General features: G+C 46.2%; 1 protein-coding gene across 2 annotated transcripts in view; it reads right to left on the bottom strand.

The window, feature by feature from the left end:
- MAPK1 (mitogen-activated protein kinase 1) overlaps window positions 1-20,003 on the bottom strand; it is a 109,236-nt gene that overhangs the window by 8,351 nt on the left and 80,882 nt on the right. Inside the window, exons 7-8 of one of the 2 annotated variants that reach the window (XM_050746241.1) lie at window positions 5,765-5,874; window positions 2,013-2,138 (exon numbers count right to left, since the gene is read on the bottom strand). In XM_050746241.1, the coding sequence (XP_050602198.1) occupies window positions 2,022-2,138; window positions 5,765-5,874 (227 nt within the window). In that variant the 3' untranslated portion in view covers window positions 2,013-2,021. Of the gene's footprint in view, window positions 1-1,838; window positions 2,139-5,764; window positions 5,875-20,003 lie in introns of those variants that run through there. The other variant, XM_050746242.1, reaches the window with a different exon arrangement.

The raw sequence follows: 20,003 nt of genomic DNA, 5'->3' as shown, positions 1-20,003 counted from the left end.
AGGAAGGAAGCTCTGTGGGGACTGCAGGTGTGAAAATGGTTGGATCCTGGGGCCCAGCTGTCAGTGAGTGAGTGTGCAAATCACTGTGGCTAACACCTCCTCCACTAGACAGCCACATGAGTATGGGGCAACAGAAGACAGGAACCAGCTCGGTCCCCTGCTGATAACAGGCTTCTTTCTCAGTCACTACGCAGGGCTTATGGCTAGCAGTCCATTGCACATCCTGTTTGCGTGACTCCACAACACTTCCCTTGGGTTTGAGAGATCGTCTTTTGGGGTGTGTCTGGTGTCAACAGCAAGCTAAGCGAGGGCTTAACAGTGCCAGCAGCCCTGCCTCCCCTAAGTTGGTAGGTTTAGAAAATTCGCAGTCTTTCAGACTTTGCCTTTCCTCCTTCTCTTGAATTTGCCGCTTCTCACCACTTCATTTCTAGTCCAATGCTACAGCCCCTTTGGTATGGAAGACCAGGCATTTGTTCTTAGCTGATGTCCTACCCAGTCTTCCCTCATTTCAACCCCTCCTGCTTTGATGTCAGACTTTTGAAAACACCATTTTCCATCCCCCAAACTACCAATTCCCCACTCTGTTGCCCTGCCTGGCTTTCAGCGCTATCTGCTTGGAGGCTGTGTGGGTCATGTCAGGCCTCAGCTCATGTCTGCTTGGTTCTTTGTCCTCAGTGACAGGGAATGGACACCTGTAACTGCAACACGGTTCTGTCCAAAGCATCTCCCCAGTAACTGCTTCTACCTTGGCTCACAATTCTTTATTCACTGCTCTTTTCTACAGAGTTCTAAACACAAGTCCAGTTCTCTCCCCTCTTGTCATATACTCTCTAAAATCAAGATTTGCCTTCTTTTCCTGTATACTATTTTTTTTTTTTTTTTGAGAGAGGGTTCACCCAGGATGGAGTGCAGTGATACAGTCATAGCTCACTGCAGCCTTGGACTCTGAGATTCAAGAGATCCTCTCCCCTCAGCCTCTCAAAGTGCTGGAATTATAGGCATGAGCCATTGTGTTGGGTCTACTCAATTTTTTTTTTTTTTTTTTTGAGACGGAGTCTCCCTCTGTAGCCCGGGCTGGAGTGCAGTGGCCGGATCTCAGCTCACTGCAAGCTCCGCCTCCCAGGTTTACGCCATTCTCCTGCCTCAGCCTCCCGAGTAGCTGGGACTACAGGCGCCCGCCACCTCGCCCGGCTAGTTTTTTTGTATTTTTTAGTAGAGACGGGGTTTCACGGTGTTCGCCAGGATGGTCTCGATCTCCTGACCTCGTGATCCACCCGTCTCGGCCTCCCAAAGTGCTGGGATTACAGGCTTGAGCCACCGCGCCCGGCCTCTACTCAATTTTTAAAATCTACCAATATTGTCACGTTGTTCACCTCCCCTTATGACCTAAGCACATGCAGCTTCTGTGCAGGCCCATGTAAATCCCCGACTGGCCAGCCCAGCCTCCATCTCTTGGATGAAGTTTCCCCAGCTCTCCAGCCTACACTGCTAGTCTGAACTGGTAACACGGTCTGGGCCCCTTGCATGTGACATCAACTGTAGAACCAGGTCCCAGCTAGGAGTTTCTGAAGGGGCAGGCACAGAGGACCCTAACACTAGATTTATTTAACTGGTGGCTCTGCATTCCCTGGGAGGGAGTCCTGAGGCGAACCCTTTCCAGAGAGATGCTCATGTAACTGTGAAACTGCTCTGGACAGGCAGCAAGGAACAGATGAGAACCCAAACATGAACAATCTAGAATATGAAAAAGTTGTTTCCAAATAATCACATTCACTACCCTTGAGAGTAAAGGAGGTACCTGGAGTTTCTAATAAACAAGAAAGAGATTCCTAAAAGAATATATGTAACTTTCTAAATAATTTTTAATTCTAAATTAAAAAAAAAAAAAAAAAACCTTTCAATAAGGAGCTTGGAAAAGAATACAAAATAACGGACCTCGAGGAACACAACATTCTAGAAACAAAAGGCAGTGCCTCCCTTGCTGGAGTTCACTGTATTAAAGCTCCAGGTACCTGACAAATTTAAGATCTGTATCCCGGCTGGAATCTAGCAGTCTCTTCAAAAATTAGTTCTTTGAGCTTTTCCTTAGGCAAGTCATCCAATTCCATGTCGAATTTGAATGGTGCTTCGGCAATGGGCTTTAAGAGAAAACAAAACATTTAACAGTCAAAGTTGTTATGGGTAAGGCAGTAATTTACTGATTCATAAAATGACCACTGCTCAGATTCTGAATTTATACAACAGGACTGATGTCTCATAAAAACTTAAGAGTTGCTGGCCGGGCGTGGCGGCTCACACCTGTAATTCCAGCACTTTGGGAGGCCAAGGTGGGCGGATCACTTGAGGTCAGAAGCTCGAGACCAGCCTGGTCCAACATGGTGAAAACCTGTCTCTACCAAAAATATAAAAAATTAGCCGAGTGTGGTGGTGCACGCCTGTAATCTCAGCTACTCAGAAGGCTGAGGCAGGAGAACTGCTTGAACGCAGGAGGCAGAGGTTGCAGTGAGCTGAGATCGTGCCGTGGCACTCCAGTCTGGGGGACAGAGCGAAAGACTAAGAGTTGTGCCCACACTCCGGAAGGTCTCATAAGCACTTAGACCGGGAGCAACTGAATCCGTTTATAAAGTGTTCTTCTGAACTTATCACAAATCCCAGAAGAATTTTAAAATGTTTTAAGGCAGTGAATGCTGAAATAAGAGAAATGTGCTGCTGTGGAGGTGGTGGGTGTTTATCCAATCAACACCCATAATACTAAAATACATGCATTTCGTTAAATAAATCATGGTATCTTTATATGAAAAAACATCTTAGAGCTGTTAAAAATTAAGCTGTAAGGCCAGGCGCAGTGGCTCACACCTGTAACCCCAGCACTTTGGGAGGCCAAGGTGGGAGAATCATTTGAGACCAGCCTGACCAACATAGCAAAACCCCATCTCTACTAAAAATACACAAAAATTAGCTAGGCATGGTGGCAGATCCCTGTCATCCCAGCTACTTGGGAGGCTGAGGAAGGAGAATTGCTTGAACCCAGGAGGTGGAGGTTGCAGTGAGCTGAGATTGCGCCACTGCACTCTGGCCTGGGCGACAGAGCAAGATTCCATCTCAAAAAAACAAAACAAAACAAAACAAAAAAACTGGCCAGGCATGGTGGCTCACGCCTGTAATCCCAGCACTTTTGGGAGGCCGAGGCAGGTGGATCCTGAGGTCAAGAGATTGAGGACATCCTGGCCAACATAGTGAAACTCCGTCTCTAGTAAAACTACAAAAATTAGCTGGGTGTGGTGGTGCATGCCTGTAGTTCAAGCCACTCGGGAGGCTGAGGCAGGAGAATCGCTTGAACCCGGGAGGTGGAGGTTACAGTGAGCCGAGATTACACCATTGTACTCCAGCCTGGCCTGGTGACAGAGCAAGACTCCATCTCAAAAAAGAAAAAGAAAAAAAAAAAAAAAAGGAAAAAAAAAGAGAAAAAAAAATAAACTGCAAGGAAGATTAATAGGAAAATGCCTATATTTTGTCAAGAAAATGAAAACTATTTTATTTTAAAAATTTAGATACAGAAATATAAGACCGAGAAGGAAATACTCCAAAATGTTAGTAACTGTAACAAGATTATAGAGCTACATCTTTGTAGTATGAAAAAAAAAAACACTCTTATATTTTCTCACAAGTTTTCTTCTTCTTCTTTTTTTTTTTTTTTTGACACAAAACCTTGCTCTGTTGCCCAGGCTGGAGTGCAGTGGTGCAATCCTGGCTTATTGCAACCTCCTCCTCCTGGGTTCAAGTGATTCTCCTGCCTCAGCCTCCAGAGTAGCTGGGATTATATGTGCCTGCCTGCCACAACACCCGCCTAATTTTTGTATTTTTAGTAGAGACAGGGTTTTCACCATGTTGGCCAGACTGGTCTACCTCTGACCTCAGATGATCTACCCACTTTGACCTCCCAAAGTGCTGGAATTACAAGTGTGAGCCACCACACCTGGCCCCATTTTTTTTTTTTGAGACTGTCTCATTCTATTGCCGAGGCTGGTGTGCAGTGGCATGGTCTTGACTCGCTGCAACCTCCACCTCCTGGGTTCAAGTGATTCTTATACCTCAGCCTCCAGAGTGGCTGGGATTACAAACACGCACTATCATGCCCAGTTATTTTTGTATTTTTAGTAGAGAAGGGGTTTCCCCATGTTGGCCAGGCTGGTCTCCAACTCCTGACCTCAAGTCATCCGCCTGCCTCGACCTCCCAAAGTGTTGGGATTACAGGCGTGAGCCATCGTGTCCAGCTCCCATTTTAATTTTTAACCATACTCCAGAAAGCTATTTAAGTAAAATATGCGCTTAAATAGCTTAGTCTAGATCAAAGAACCCCATACACACTCAGTGACAAACAATGATATTATTTTTTAGAGAAAGAGTTTTGCCTGTCACCCAAGCTGGAGTGCAGTGGTGTGATCACAGCTCAATGAAACCTTGATCTCCTGGGCTGAAGCAATCTTCCCACCTCAGCCTTCTGAACAGCTGGGACTACAGGTGTGAGCCACTGTGCCTGGCCACATTTTGATTTTTACTGCCCGTGAACTAATGCAATGTTACAGAACTAAGCTGATGATGATACCAGTTGTCAGTCAGTGAATGCCTAGATTCTCACGTCTCACCCATGTAATCCTCACACGAGGCCTTTAGGAGGAGGAAGCACAGACCCCAAACTCCGCACTAAGCTTTGGCCATCCGAAAGCGGACAAGGACTCATGTCCAGAAGAATAAACAGCTCAACCCGAAGGAGGGCTATGCATCTGGGATCACAGCAGGTGTCCTACACGCATCATCCACTATCCCAGCCAGCTGATTTGGACTCAGAAGCTTGGGAAATCTCCAGCCCACTAAGCTTAGAAGAACCCCAAACCTGTATTCCCACCTATTCTGTGTTACTGGCTACGTTGTAGGTATTTCACAAGCTGCCTCATTTGTTGCTGGAGGTAGGGAGACGGATGTGGAAGGGAAAGCTGATTCTTTCAAAAACAGGAGGGTAAAGACTATTCTCTGTGCATGTGAGCCTCAACTAGAACAATCCAAACTTTTGGTTCATACTGCATTTTTCTTTGTTATCCTCCAGAGATTAAAGTTAAAACTGAACCCCAGAGGAACCAGAGAGCCAAGGCACTAGGACTGTCTTGGAGAGAACATGACATGCAGCTTCTTCTACTCGAATGCCCCGCCTGCTCTGAAGAGCTGCCACATCCACTCTGGCCTCATCACTTCTTACAACAGACTCTCATGTCCTTGTCTCTAGGGAATAGCACACCCGACATGGAGTCGCCAAGCCACAGTGGAAACTGTCCAGGTTGACTTCCCTCCCTATTCTGTGTGCTGTCCCTGTCAGCAGGCTGACCACCTCCTCTCCACTCTGGCCATCCTCAGGGCCAGCACATCACTTCAGGTGTCTCTTCCTATCAAACCATGACAATGGCCTCCAGTCTCAGACCCCTGTCCTCTCTGTGCTCCACACTGGTGCAGCTGTCCCCTTTATACATGCATTTTCCCCACCCCTACCTGTTGCAGGTAGCCTGGAGGAAGTCTGCTGAGATAGAGAGGTATGCGGGGAGAAGGTTTCAAGCTGTGCCCCACAGCACTCATCCTCAAGGCAAAGGTGGGCTTGTTGGAAGAACCAGGTATGGCACCAGGTACATCTCAGGAAAATCTAAGCAAGATATGGTTGGTCCACTGCTGGCTGATCTATGTCCCTGAAGCAGCAGCCAGGAACATGAGCTCTTACCTCGTCACTCGGGTCGTAATACTGCTCCAGATATGGGTGGGCCAGAGCCTGTTCTACTTCAATCCTCTTGTGAGGGTTGAATGTCAACATTTTGTCCAGTAAGTCCAGAGCTATAAAGAGAAAGGTTTTGCAGTAGTGAGAGCAGGAGTAGTAGTCACGGAAATACTTCAATTTCCTGTTTAAGTAAACTCACCCACAAAACAACTAACCTAAGCATGACTACGGAGACAGCAGCCAGCACAAAAGATTCTGACTGTATCTCCAAGTCTCCTGAGACTGTGAACGTAGGGGCTGACCACCTGACAATCGCAGACCTCATCACTCAGGAAGGAGCGGGGATCATGATTCGAACCCAGGTCTGCCTACAAAACCTGGACTTTTCCTAAGATAGGACTCTGCGCTGCAGGTATCAAAGGCAAAGGTTTTATGTATGTACTTTTCTCAGATCAACTTGGAAGTCATTTTTGTCCTGGTCTATTTGTCTCCTGACACACAGAACAGGTCTCCAAGGTCACAGAAGAAAACACTCTTCTTCCAGGATCTGGTTGAGAGACATGTGTGGCCAAAGGCCTCCCAGCCAACTCTGCAGCTGAGTCTTTCTGCAAGGCCCAACGCCTTAAGTCCTCTTTTGCCCTGGCCAATAGTCAATAGCTGAGCAGTTCTTTTACCGCTAGGGTGCAGCAGCAGGAACAAACGTGGATCAACTGCACTGTGATGGAGGGGGCGCTGACAAGCAGCTCACCCTGATGGCCCCCATGGCTGGCCCCCAGTCACCACCTCAGCCAAAAGACGGCTGGAGGGTCTGGCTAACAGTGGCTGGGACAAGGGTTAAGAGAAATGTGAGGAAATACTGTGTTTAGTAGCAGGAGTAGGTGTATTGAGAAACAATACATGCTAAAGAACATTATTGTTCTGGTAAAAAGGTAGCAAAGGGGCTCCTTTTAAAAATATTTCATGTATCCTTTTATTTAGTGATGCTCAGACTACTGGTTTCAATTTAAGTAGCAGGTCTTTTCTTCAAATTAAACCCTAAGAGGAGCCTCAAGATATGGCAGAGGTAAAAAAGAAGATACTCTGTCTTCCCTTAGGTCCTAGTTCACAGCCTGAGGCACCCCAAAAAATCCAAGCCTCCAAGGAACAAGTCTGAAAAACTAGCCAATCAATAAAAACCACAAATTTTTAGACAATGTAGTGACACTAAAACAAGACAAAAACAGGCTAGGTGTGGTGGCTCACGCCTGTAATCCCAGCACTTTGGGAGGCTGAGGTGGGCGAGGTCAGGAGTTGAAGACCAGCCTGGTCAATACAGTGAAACTTGTCTCTACTTAAAAAAAAGAAAAAATACAAAAATTAGCTGGGCGTGGCAGCACATGCCTGTAGTCCCAGCTACTCAAGAGGCTGAGGCAGAAGAATTGCTTAAACCTGGGAGGCAGAGGTTGTAGTGAGCTGAGACCGTGCCACTGCACTCCAGCCTGGGTGACAGACCGAGACTCCGTCTCAAAAACCAAACCAAACCAAACCAAACCAAACCAAAAACACTGGCACTACTTAATGAAGTCTCTTTTCTGACAATGATCATTTCTTTTTTTTTTTTTTTTTTTTTTTGAGACGGAGTCTCCCTCTGTCGCCCAGACTGGAGTGCAGCGGTGCGATCTTGGCTTACTGCAAGCTCTGCCTCCCGGGTTCACACCATTCTCCTGCCTCAGCCTCCTGAGTGGCTGGGACTACAGGCGCCCGCCACCACGCCTGGCTAATTTTTTGTATTTTTAGTAAAGACGGGGTTTCACCGTGTTAGCCAGGATGGTCTCGATCTCCTGACCTCGTGATCTGCCCGCCTTGGCCTCCCGAAGTGCTGGGATTACAGGCGTGAGCCACCGCGCCCAGCTGGCAATGATCATTTCTTATTAGGTTATTTGTAGGCGGCAAGGTCAACTTCATCCATCTGCAAATTAGCACATACTATTAAGCCCTCAAAGTAGAATGATAAAATATCATTTATTTCTTCTTAAAACATTTAAAAATTTAATTGTATGTCCCTTCTCACCATTCCTAGAATGATGAACAATCACATAAAATTTGGTACAATACTCATGATCAGTTTAAGGAAATCACTTCTAGCTCACTATTTTCAAGTAAGTTAGTTTCCACTGTTTACTCACTAAGAAAATGTTGCCTAACCCTTAAGAACAGTCAGTAGACCTTCCGAAGGGATTGCTTGGGTGCTGGGTGGAGGTGGGAGACATCTAGCCACCTGAGGTCATTGAAGGGCTGTGGGTGTGTATCTGTGCTCAGCACCAGCTCCCAATTTTGACTTCCCTTGCTGCAACCCCTGACCTTAAGACAACAGGAGATGATAAACATGGCAAACCACATGCTGGACATAATGAGAAATTCTGCATAGAATACATTTACAAGTTATGTATGTTTCTATCTATAATCTTTTCAATACATACAAGTGCACTTTAGGAAATTATGGAATAATGATATTTTGTTTTATAGCCTAGAGAACTTTTCAGAGTAGAGAATCCAGACAGGTTTTGCCGTGACTGAAGCAGCATCTGCGCAGTAGAAGAGGTGGTTATGCCTGCAGCTGGGACCCTGGGTCTGTGGGCACACAAACTGGCTAGGTTTAGCAAGTGGCCCTCTCAAGAGTCAGAATAAAGAAGCATGATGATCAAGAACCCAGGCATCTCTGGCTCAAATCCTACTTCCAACGAACACTTGTAGATATGTGTACAAGACACACAACCCTTGCCGAATCTTAAGATTCCTGTGGTCTATGATATAGGTAATAACTCCCACTTTGCTTCCTGCTCCCAACCAGCCCTCCCCACATAGAACTCACAGACATTTTCTCAAGGACTTTCTTGAAACTAGATTAAGTCATTTGGCTTTTCACTCAGTTAGACACTGTCTGTGCTAGCAGAAGTCCAGGAGGCCTGGACCACAATGAGATTCTAATAGCACTACTTCTAAATCACTGGGGGCAGGAGGGTCCTACCCAAACTTGTTAGTGTTAAGCAGAGAGGCACTCCAAGCCAACTGGATGTTTTGCAGCTTAAGCATTTCTGAAACAGATCCATTGGTTCCTTCAAGTTAAATAAATTCTAGGCCCTTAAACCTCCAGGCATAAATTTCGAAAGAAGACAGCTTTATTAAAAAAGATTTGCTACTTGAAAAATAGCTAGAGCTCTAGCCTTCTTTTACTGCAAGTGTTATTTCTACATTATTCATAGCTACAGAAGGAGAAAAGGAGAGAAATGGGAAGCAGCTGGCAGGTGCGGATCCCACAGTCAAGAGTGTCCGGACTCCCTCCTCCCACGCCACATGGGCATCCACTGGTAACACTCAGAGGGTGTGAATCATGGTTGCCCGTGTAGATGCTTACTTGGATACAGGTTTTATTTCTCCTAAGAGACTGGAAGTCCCTTTGAGGCTAGTATTACATCTGACCACAATTCCTGACTTTCCCAGTGCCTTCCAGAATGCCACATCTTCTCTTTCTGTGTTTTTTTTTTTTTTTTTTTTGAGACGGAGTCTCGCTCTGTCGCCCAGGCTGGAGTGCAGTGGCCGGATCTCAGCTCACTGCAACCTCCGCCTCCCGGGTTTACGCCATTCTCCTGCCTCAGCCTCCCAAGTAGCTGGGACTACAGGCGCCCGCCACCTCGCCCGGCTAGTTTTTTTGTATTTTTAGTAGAGACGGGGTTTCACCATGTTAGCCAGGATGGTCTCGATCTCCTGACCTCGTGATCCGCCCGCCTCGGCCTCCCAAAGTGCTGGGATTACAGGCTTGAGCCACCGCGCCCGGCCTTCTTTCTGTGTTTTTTGAAACAGAGTTTAGATTTTGTTCTATGGCCCAGGCTGGAGTGCAGTGGCATGATCATAGCTTACTGCAGCCTTGAACTCCTGGGCTCAAGCAATCCTCCTGCCTCAGCCTCTCGAGTAGCTGGTAATACAGGCACGTTACCACACCCAGCTAATTTTTTTAAATTAATTTTTTTGTAGAGATGGGGTGTCACTATGTTGCCCAGGCTGGTCCTGAACTCCTGGGCTCAAGCGATCCTCCTGCCTCAGCCTCCCAAAGTGCTGAGATTACAGGCATGAGCCACTGTGCCTGGCCCTTCCCTCTTTTTTTTTTTTCTTTTTTGAAACGGAGTCTCGCTCTGTTCCCCAACCTCCACCTCCTGGGTTCAAGCGATTCTCCTGCCTCAGCCTCCTGAGTAGCTGGGATTACAGGCGCCTGCCACCACGCCAGGCTAATTTTTTGTATTTTTAAGTAGAGACGGGGTTTCACCATGTTGGCCAGGGTGGTCTCGAACTCCTGACCTTGTGATCCACCCACCTCGGCCTCCCAAAGTGCTGGGATTACAAGTGTAATCAGGCCCACCTGCCTGGCCAGCCTGGCCCTTCTCGTTAACTTCAACTAGTATATAACAACCTGACCCCAACTCTTTCTTCTAATCCATCATCCTTTTTTCCTTCTTGCCCTGTCCTGGACCTGGGGAAAGCCAGTCGACTGGCTCTCCACAGTGCCTCTTCGTGTCCATCTTGACTGCCTCGTGAAACTCTGACCCTGAATCAGTGCTGCAACCTGTCACTTCCATCCTCAACTCATGTTTCTGTGCAGGGCCAGAGAAAAGACTGAACTGTGCAAAGTGTGCCAGTGCGACAGTGCTTCTCAAACTTTCTGATCTCACAAACTCTTTATACTCATAAAAACTACTGAGGGTTGATTTAAAAAGCAGTTAATTCCGCTCATAGCTCAAATAGTTACGTAAGTGCTTCTCCCTGAGAAAACCACCGCATTCAGTATGCAGCAAAAATGCTGTATATGTGTCACACAGACATTGTGAAGACATGTATTAAGGATGGATTTAATATGGTGAGTACTTTTCACTGGCACTGGTTTGAGCTGGTTTGAGCTGTGGCAGTGCAGAGCTCAGTAACCTCTCTAGTTCCACCGCCTTGACCTGGCTGTGGTGCTGCGGGCTCTGCTCACCATTGCTCCTGTGCCACAAGTGCTGATGGCAACATAGAGAGCAGTGTGAGTAACTCCTTAAGAGGATTATTAAAACAGCTTTAACCTCATGGATATCCTGAAAGGATCCCGGGGATCTCAACACTATCAGTAACTACTGTGCTACAAAAAATCAAGATTTTCAGTCTCGTCAAGGCCCTCAACAGCTTCTGGAAAGCCTTGGTCAGCCCCCTCCTCTACTCTCAGATTTCACCCAACTTGCATGGCTTGAATCATGACCTTCTTGCTAGCTGACCCTCATTACTCTCAGCACATTTTCTTGAGGATGCTACAGAGAAAACTGAGGTGCCCAAGAGTGATCTTCCTGGAATTCCCTCCTAGCCAGATCCACACATATCCTTACTGACACTGCCAAGAAAGATATCCTCTCTCTACTCAAAGTCAATTCTCCCTAACTTGTGGCCTGGTCCACAACCCCTTCCCCTCATGTGGACCAGTCATTTCTGTCTCCACTTTCCATTTCAAACTTCCCACTTCCACTCACTGTTTCAACTCCTCTTGCGTGGTCACCAACAAGCCCCTCACTGGAAAATCAACCCACATTTTCCAATCTGTATCTTGCTAGACCTCTCTGCCGCATGGACACTGCTGTGCATGCCTACTTTCTCAAAATGCCATCTTCTGCTTCTGTGGTATCACATGGCACTAGTTTCTTTTCTTTGTCCCTATTCCATCACTGGCTGAAGGTTTGTGTTCTTCAACTTCTCACAATCTCACTTTTTTTTTTTTTTTTTTTTTTTTTTTTTTTGAGACAGGGTCTCGCTTTGTTGCACAGGATGGAATCCAGTGGTGCGATCTCGGATCACTGCAACTTCTGCCTCCTGGGTTCAAGCGATCCTCCTACTTCAGCCTCCTGAGTAGCTGGGATTACAGGTGTGTGCCACCACATCAGGCTTATTTTTGTATTTTTGGCAGAGACGGGGTTTCGCCATGATGCTCAGGCTGGTGTTGAACTCCTGGGCTCAAGTGATCCACCCACTTTGGCCTCCCATAGTGCTGGGATTAGAGGCATGAGCCACCGCACTTGACCACAATCGCATTCTTCTATCTTTTCAATCCCTTGCATGATTTGAAAGACCACAGGTTAAATACCTCCCAAAGCTATCTTGAGTTGAGGGTGACCAAGCTGTAGATTAATAAATCCAACTCTGTGTAGGTAATAAAATAATATATAGCCTATGATTCAATTTATAATCAATGTATGCATCTACATGGGTAATAACAAAGTCTGCAAGCTTTCCAAACATTAGGTTATCTGAGAAATGGAGACAGACTTCTTACAGAAATTGCATTTTTTAATTAAAAAAAAAAAAGCGGGGGCCAGAAGCGGTGGCTCACGCATGTAATCCTAGCAGTTTGGGAGGCTGAGGCGGGCAGATCACCAGGTCAGGAGATCGAGACCATTCTGGCTAACACAGTGAAACCCCATCTCTACTAAAAAATACAAGAAATTAGCCGGGCATAGTGGTGGGCGCCTGTAGTCCCAGCTACTCCAGAGGCTGAGGCAGGAGAATGGCATGAACCTGGGAGGCGGGGCTTGCAGTGAGCCAAGATCTTGCCACTGCACTCCAGCCTGGGCAACAGAGCGAGACTCCGTCTCAAAAAAAAAAAAAAAAAAAAGTAGGTCTGGGTGTGGTAGTGGTGGGAGGATCCCATGAACCCAGGAGTTCAAGACAGGACTGGGAAACACAGTGAGATCCCATCTCTACAAAATATCTTTTTTTAAATTAGCCAGGCATGGTGCTTGCCCGAGCCCAGGAGTTCAAGGCTGCAGTGAGCTGTGATTGTGCCACTGCACTCCAGCCTTCTAGCCTGGGCAACAGATGGAGATCCTGTGTCTTCAGGAAAAAAAAAAGAGGATGAGGGCAGAAAATAGAATTCCTTATCTTCCTTCACTCTTGGGGTCACCTGCTGGTTGTGCCCACCAGCATCCATCCACTGGCTCTCTATAATCCATCCAACTGTGTTTGCCATAGGGGAGCGCTCAGGATTGCCCACGCTCCCGGGCTGTGCTGTGGGAATGGTGACACTGACTAGGCCACATTCACCTGAGTCCCCTTGGCCACAGTGACAGATCAGGGATAGGCATGGCATCCAAGCTGAGCACAAAGAGGTGATGAGAGTCAGCCCAAGTCCTGGCTGCAACGATCAGGTCCTGTCTCTTATTGCCACCATAAGAAGAGAGGCTGACCTAAAGACAGTCCAGAGCAAGGCAAAGCTGGATGATAAAGAAGTCCAGATTCTAGACACAGTGTCTGTGCCCATCAATCCACATGCAACTGAACTTTTCAGTTATCAGAGCCAATAAAACCCTTTCTCAGGCCAGTAAGTTCTTGTTATGTGGAACTGTGGAACTGAAAAGACCTCAGACAGCTGACACACCAAACCTGGTCTTCTGGTCTGTGTGAATGACTCACCCACATTCCCTTGCTCCCCAAGCACCATCATTCAATGGTAACCACTGCTTATCTTTTCACATATGTTGTTGAATTCTTTTCTGTGCATTTTCTTTTAGAAGGTTGAAATCACAATATGTATGACAAATGCTGTTTTATTTTCCCTTAGTAAATACTGCTCATTAGTATTTTCTCCCACTATGAAAACTCTGTAAAAAAAAAATCACTTTTAGCAGCAGTAAAATATTCCTTTAAGTAGATGTCTCATAATTTACTCAGCCATTTGATTAACATTTGGCACTCAGGTTGTTTCTAATGCTTTACAGGTGCCTTAAATTAAACATAGACTAAACCAAATTCTCAACTGCTGTCACCCAAACTGCTCCTCCTATAGTTATCCTCAGATCTGTATTTCCTTGTAGACTGTGTGTTCTTGTCCTTTGCTTATTTATTTATACACTGTGGTCTTAGATTTGTCTCTGCTCTTTAGATACTAATAATATTAATAATGAATCTAAAGTTATTAATAATTCCTTAACTCTTTTAATTATCCTATGAGGTGGGAACTACAAATTGTCTCAATTTTGGGTTGAGGAAATCATGAAACAGAGCTTAAATAACTTGTCCAAAGTCAAAAATCCAAGTAGCAGAACCCTAGTGTGAACTCAGGAGGCTGATTCCAGAGCACTGGGTATCACCACTGCATTTTGCTGCCTTCTACAGAAGAGTTAGGAGAAGATCAAGTGTTACTCAATTTAGAACATTTTAGACCTACTGTCCATACCTAATCTAATTTTATTTAGCTTTTAAACTTTTATATGTCTCTCTTTCCTTGATGTTTGTTTTAAAACATAGGAAGTCGGCCAGGCACGGCGGGTTACGCCTGTAATCCCAGCACTTTGGGAGGCCGAGGCGGATGGGTCACGAGGTCAGGAGATCGAGACCATCCTGGCTAACACGGTGAAACCCCGTCTCTACTAAAAATACAAGAAATTAGCCGGGTGTGGTGGCGGGCGCCTGTAGTCCCAGCTACTCGGGAGGTTGAGGCAGGAGAATGGCATGAACCCGGGAGGCAGAGCTTGCAGTGAGCAAAGATGACGCCACTGCACTCCAGCCTGGGCGACAGCGAGACTCCGTCTCAAAAAAAAAAAAAAAAAAAAAAAAAAAAAAAAAAAAAAAAAACAAAAAAACCCCCACAAAAACATAGGAAGTCTTTCTCCATGCAGAGATCAGAAAAATACTGTATACTCTAAATATTGTTAGTTTTTCATGATACAATTTTTAAGTATCAATTATTTTAGAATTCATTTTGATGTATAATGATTTAAATTGATTTTCCTCCAAATAGCTATTCAACTAGCCCAGTACCATCTGCTGAATAATAATTTCTTCCCCCTCACTGAAGTCATTTGAGAGAATCGTAAGCTAAGACTCCTTTACAGAAAAATCTACAATACTGCTGGTTTAAGGGATACAGCAATCAAAAATTTCCAACAAACATGAAAAAATTTCAATCTCACTCTTAATTACAGAAAAACAAATTAAATGCCACTCCCCCATTTAGTTGGTAGACCTAAAAGTTCAATACCCAGAATTGCTGGAACAAAAGACATGTGACAGAATCGCTAGACTGTCCTCTACAGAGACTCGACCAATTTACACTCCACCAGCTCTCTCTGAAAACGCCCTTTCCCCACAGCCTTGACCACACAGTAGGGTATCAAACTTTGATGTTCGCTTCTGTGATGAGGAGGGCGTTAAAAAAAAAAAAAAAAAAAGCAATTCCTAACTTTTTGACTTTTCAATGTTTGTATCTTGCATAATGAGTAAAAATGAGTACCTTTTATACATTTAAGAGCTGTTTCAACTTCCTTTTCGGTAAACTCTCACTACCTGAACTTAAAAATTCTAGCTTGTGGCCGGGCGCGGTGGCTCAAGCCTGTAATCCCAGCACTTTGGGAGGCCGAGGTGGGTGGATCACGAGGTCAGGAGATCGAGACTATCCTGGCTAACATGGTGAAACCCCGTCTCTACTAAAAATACAAAAAACTAGCCGGGCGTGGTGGCGGGCACCTGTAGTCTCAGCTACTTGGGAGGCTGAGGCGGGAGAATGGCGTGAACCCGGGAGGCGGAGCTTGCAGTGAGCCGAGATCACGCCACTGCACTCCAGCCTGGGAGACACAGCGAGACTCCGTCTCAAAAAAACAAACAAACAAAAAAATTCTAGCTTGTAAGTTTTTTAATCTCTTGAGTTCCCTGAGGTCTTCCATTATTTCTTGACAAACTTAGACTATCAGTTCTGTAAGAACGCGCTCTCTCTCTCTCTCTTTTTTTAATGAGTCCTCAGACCTCCTATCTCCAAACACGTTCTTAATCCCACTTATTGCTGGTACTATGTATGTCCAGGGCCTTAGAAGCCTTGATGGCACAGAATAGATACTCAAATCTATTCACTGAATGAATGAATTTATGTATGTTTTCTTAAAAATATAAAAACAACTGGCCGGGTGTGGTGGCTCACCCCTGTAATCCCAGCACTTTGGGAGGCCAAGGCGGGTGGATCACGAGGTCAGGGGATCAAGACCATCCTGGCCAACATGGCCAACATCCTGGCTAAAAATACAAAAAATTAGCCAGGTGTGGCAGTGTGTGCCTGTAGTCCCAGCTACTAGGGAGGCTGAGGCAGGAGAACTGCTTGAACCTGGGAAGCGGAGGTTGCAGTGAGCCGAGATCGCACCACTGCACTCCAGCCTGTGTGACAGAGTAAGACTCCATCTCGAAATTAAATAAACACATACATACATACATAAAAAGCAAAAATTAGCCAGGTGTGGTGGTATGTGCCTATAATCCCAGCTATTCAGGAGGCTGGGGTGGGAGAATCGCTTGAACCTGGGAGGCAGAGGTTGCAGTGAGCTGAGACTGTGCCACTGCACTCCAGCCTGGGAGACAGAGTAAGACTCTGTCTCAAAAAAAAAAAAAAAAAAAAAAAAAAAAAAAAAAAATTAAGCCAGGCACGCCACGTACTTGTGGTCCCAGCTACTCAAGAGGCTGAGACACAGGACTGCTTGAGCCCAGGAGGTGGAGGTTGCAGTGAGTTGAGACTGTGCAACTGCACTCCAGTTTGAGTGGCAGAGTGAGATCTTGTCTCAAAACAACAACAACAAAAAAGCATGGTAGAACTGTTGAAGTGTTGTTCTGAGATTTGGTCCCAAGAGACCTGGCAGCATAGGCTCTTGCTCTTTTGGAATATTTATGCCATCATGAGAAGCCACTGAGTCTAGTCTACTTTAGGATAAAGAGGCAACTGCAGGAAGGACCAACTGTAAGATATTAAACCACTACAACTGAGGGATGGTGGAGGGAGCCAGCAGATGATAGTAGTACATGGCTGAACCCAGGCGGGCTCAGCAGAACTACTCAGCTGCACCAGCCCAATGGACTCAAGAACAAATGCATGGCTCTTGTTTCAAGCCTGAGTTTTGGAGTGTTTTTTTAATGCAGCAATAGGTAACTGATGTAAACTTTAATGTCCAATGTGAGTATGGCTGAAGGACACTTACGGGTCATCCCTACAAGGGAACATTAGGTAGTCACTCTTTAACAACTAGAGGCCGGGCACGGTGGCTCACACCTGTAATTCCAGCATTTTGGGAGGCCAAAGCAGGTGGATCAACTGAGGTCAGGAGTTCGTGACCAGCCTGACCAACATGATGAAACCAGTCTCTACTAAAAATAAAAAAAAAATTAGGCCAGGTACAGTGGCTCACACCTGTAATCCCAGCACTCTGAGAGGCCGAGGCGGATGGATCACGAGGTCAGGAGATCCAGACCATCCTGGCTAACAAGGTGAAACCCCACCTCTACTAAAAATACAAAAAATTAGCCGGGCATAGTGGCGGGTGCCTGTAGTCCTAGCTATTCGGGAGGCTGAGACAGGTGAATGGCGTCAACCCAGGAGGCGGAGCTTGCAGTGAGCCAAGATCTCGCCACTGCACTCCAGCCTGGGCAACAGAGCGAGACTCCATCTCAAAATAAAAATAAAAATTAAATAAATAAATAAATAAATAAAAATTAGCTGGGCCTGGTGGCAAGTGCCTGTAATTCCAGCTACGCAGGAGGCTGAGGCAGGAGAATAGCTTGAACCTGGGAGGTGGACGTTGCAGTGAGGCAAGATCGCACCTCTTGCACTCCACCCTGGGCAACAGAGCGAGGTATGGAAAGATGTTAGACCTACAAATGCCAGTGGTATGAACATTCACACAATCCTGTGATGCAGGTACTATCAATAATCATATAAAAAAGAAAACCGGCTGGGTGCGATGGCGCATGTCTGTAATATCAGCACTTTGGGAGGCCGAGGCAGGAGGACTGCTTGAACCTAGTAGTTCAAGACCAGCCTGGGCACCATAGTGAGAACCCATCTCTACAAAAAATACAAAAATTAGCCAGATGTGGTGGTGCATGCCTATAGTCTCAGATACTTAGGAGGCTGAAGTGGGAGGACTGCTTGAGCCCGGGAGTTTGAGGTTGCAGTGAGCTATGATCATGCCTCTGCACTCCAGCCTGGGTGACAGAGCAGGACTCCATCTCAAAACCAAACCAAACAAAAACACAATCCACCACTCCCCCTAAAAAAGAAACAAAAGAAAACTGAGGCTCAGAAAGGTTAAGGAGTTTGTCTAATAGTCACACAGCTAGTAAGAGGCTGGGTTGTGGACTATACCCAGGAGGTCAGGCTACAAAACCTGTACTCCTAACACCTGATGCTATATTGCTCCCTGTAGCACCACCAATTCCCATTTCTCCACTTTCTTTATTTTATTTAGAGCTTTGCACTACTTCTTCATTATATTCACCCAATACCAGCATTGCAAATTTAATTTCCTGGATTTTAGTGGTGTCAATTATCTGCATGAATGAATCTCAAACTTCATAATCTTAACCTAAAAAAAATGGCCAGCAGTGGTGGCTCACGCCTGTAATCCCAACACTTTTTTTTTTTTTTTGAGACAGAGTCTTGCTCTGTTGCCCAGGCTGGAGTGCAGTGGCACGATCTTGGCTCACTGCAAGCTCCGCCTCCTGGGTTCATGCCATTCTCCTGCCTCAGCCCACTGCAAGCTCCGCCTCCTGGGTTCATGCCATTCTCCTGCCTCAGCCTCCTGAGTAGCTGGGACTACAGGTGCCCGCCAGCTAACTTTTTTGTATTTTAGTAGAGATGGGGCTTCAGCGTGGTCTCGATCTCCTGACCTTATGATCTGCCCACTGTGGCCTCCCAAAGTGCTGGGATGACAGGCGTAATCCACCGTGCCCAGGCTGTAATCCCAACACTCTGGGAGGCCAAGGAGGGTAGATTGCTTGAGCCCAGGAATTCAAGACCAGTCTGGCAACGTGGGGCAATGCTGTCTCTATGAAAAATACAAAAAATTAGCTGGGCGTGGTGACATGCGCTTGTGGTCCCAGCTACTCAGGAGGCTGAGGTGGGCAGATCACGCGAGCCCAGGGAGGTCGAGGCTGAAGTGAGCTGTGATCATGCCATTGTACTCCAGCCTGGGCAACACAGTAAGACCCCTCTCAAAAGAAAAAAAGTGAGGCCAGGTGAGGTGGCTCACGCCTGTTAACCCCAGCACTTTGGAAGGCCGAGGCGGCGGATCACCTGAGGTCAGGAGATTGAGACCAGCCTGGCCAATGTGACGAAACCCCGTATCTACTAAAAATACAAAAAAATTAGCCGGGCATGGTGGCGTGCGCCCATAATCCCAGCTACTCAGGAGGTTGAGGCAGGAGAATCGCTTGAACCTGGGAGGTGGAGGTTGCAGTGAGACAAGATCACACCATTGCACTCCAGCCTGGGCAACAAGAGTGAAATTCTGTCTCAAAAAAAATTAAAAATAATAATAATAAAATGAAATAAAAAACAAAATGCAGGCTGGGTGGGAGCTGTGGCTCACGCCTGTAATCCCAGCACTTTGAGCGGCTACGGCAGGTGGATCACCTGAGATCAGGAGTTTGAGACCAGCCTGACCAACATGCTAAAACCCCATCTCTATTAAAAATACAAAATTAGCTGGTCCATGCCTGTAATCCCAGCTACTTGGGAGGCTGAGGCAGGAGAATCACTTGAACTCGGGAGGCAGACGTTGCAGTGAGCCAAGATCACGCCATTGCACTCCAGCCCACTGGGCAACAGGAGCAAAACTTGAAAGAAAGAAAGGAAGAAAGAAAGGAGGGGAGGGGAGGGGAGAAAAAAGAAAATGAAAATAAGCGGCCAGGCACGGTGGCTCAGGCTGAGGCAGGTGGATCATGAGGTCAGGAGTTCAAGACCAGCCTGGCCAAGATGGTGACACCCCATCTCTACTAAAAATACAAAAATTAGCCAGGCACGGTGGCAGGCATCTGTAATCCCAGCTACTTGGGAGGCTGAGGCAAAGAACTGCTTGAACCCGGGAGGCAGAGGTTGCAATGAGCCGAGATCACGCCACTGAACTCTAGCCTGGGCGACAGAGTGAGACTGTCTCAGAAAAAAAAAAGGAAAAAAGAAAATGAAAACAAGCATAAAAAAAGAATCAGAAATAGTTTGATGCAAATCATGATTAACTACAGACAAGAGTAAGGAAACAAATAGGAGAGGAACATCTGGGAGTAGGCCTTTTTTTTTGTTTTTTAAGAGAGAGAAGAGTCTCTCCGTCAGCATGGAGTGCAATGATGCAATCACAGCTAACAGCAGCTTTGACCTCCTTGGGCTTATGCAATCCTCCCTCCTCAGTTCCCCAGGTAGTTCAGACTACAGGTAGGTACTACTACA

The sequence above is a fragment of the Macaca thibetana genome, chromosome 10 (assembly GCF_024542745.1).
Source record: "Macaca thibetana thibetana isolate TM-01 chromosome 10, ASM2454274v1, whole genome shotgun sequence".
In the NCBI taxonomy this organism is placed as follows: domain Eukaryota; kingdom Metazoa; phylum Chordata; class Mammalia; order Primates; family Cercopithecidae; genus Macaca; species Macaca thibetana.
The sequence above is the reverse complement of the archived record's forward strand: the minus strand, read 5'-3'. Positions and strand labels throughout refer to the sequence as shown.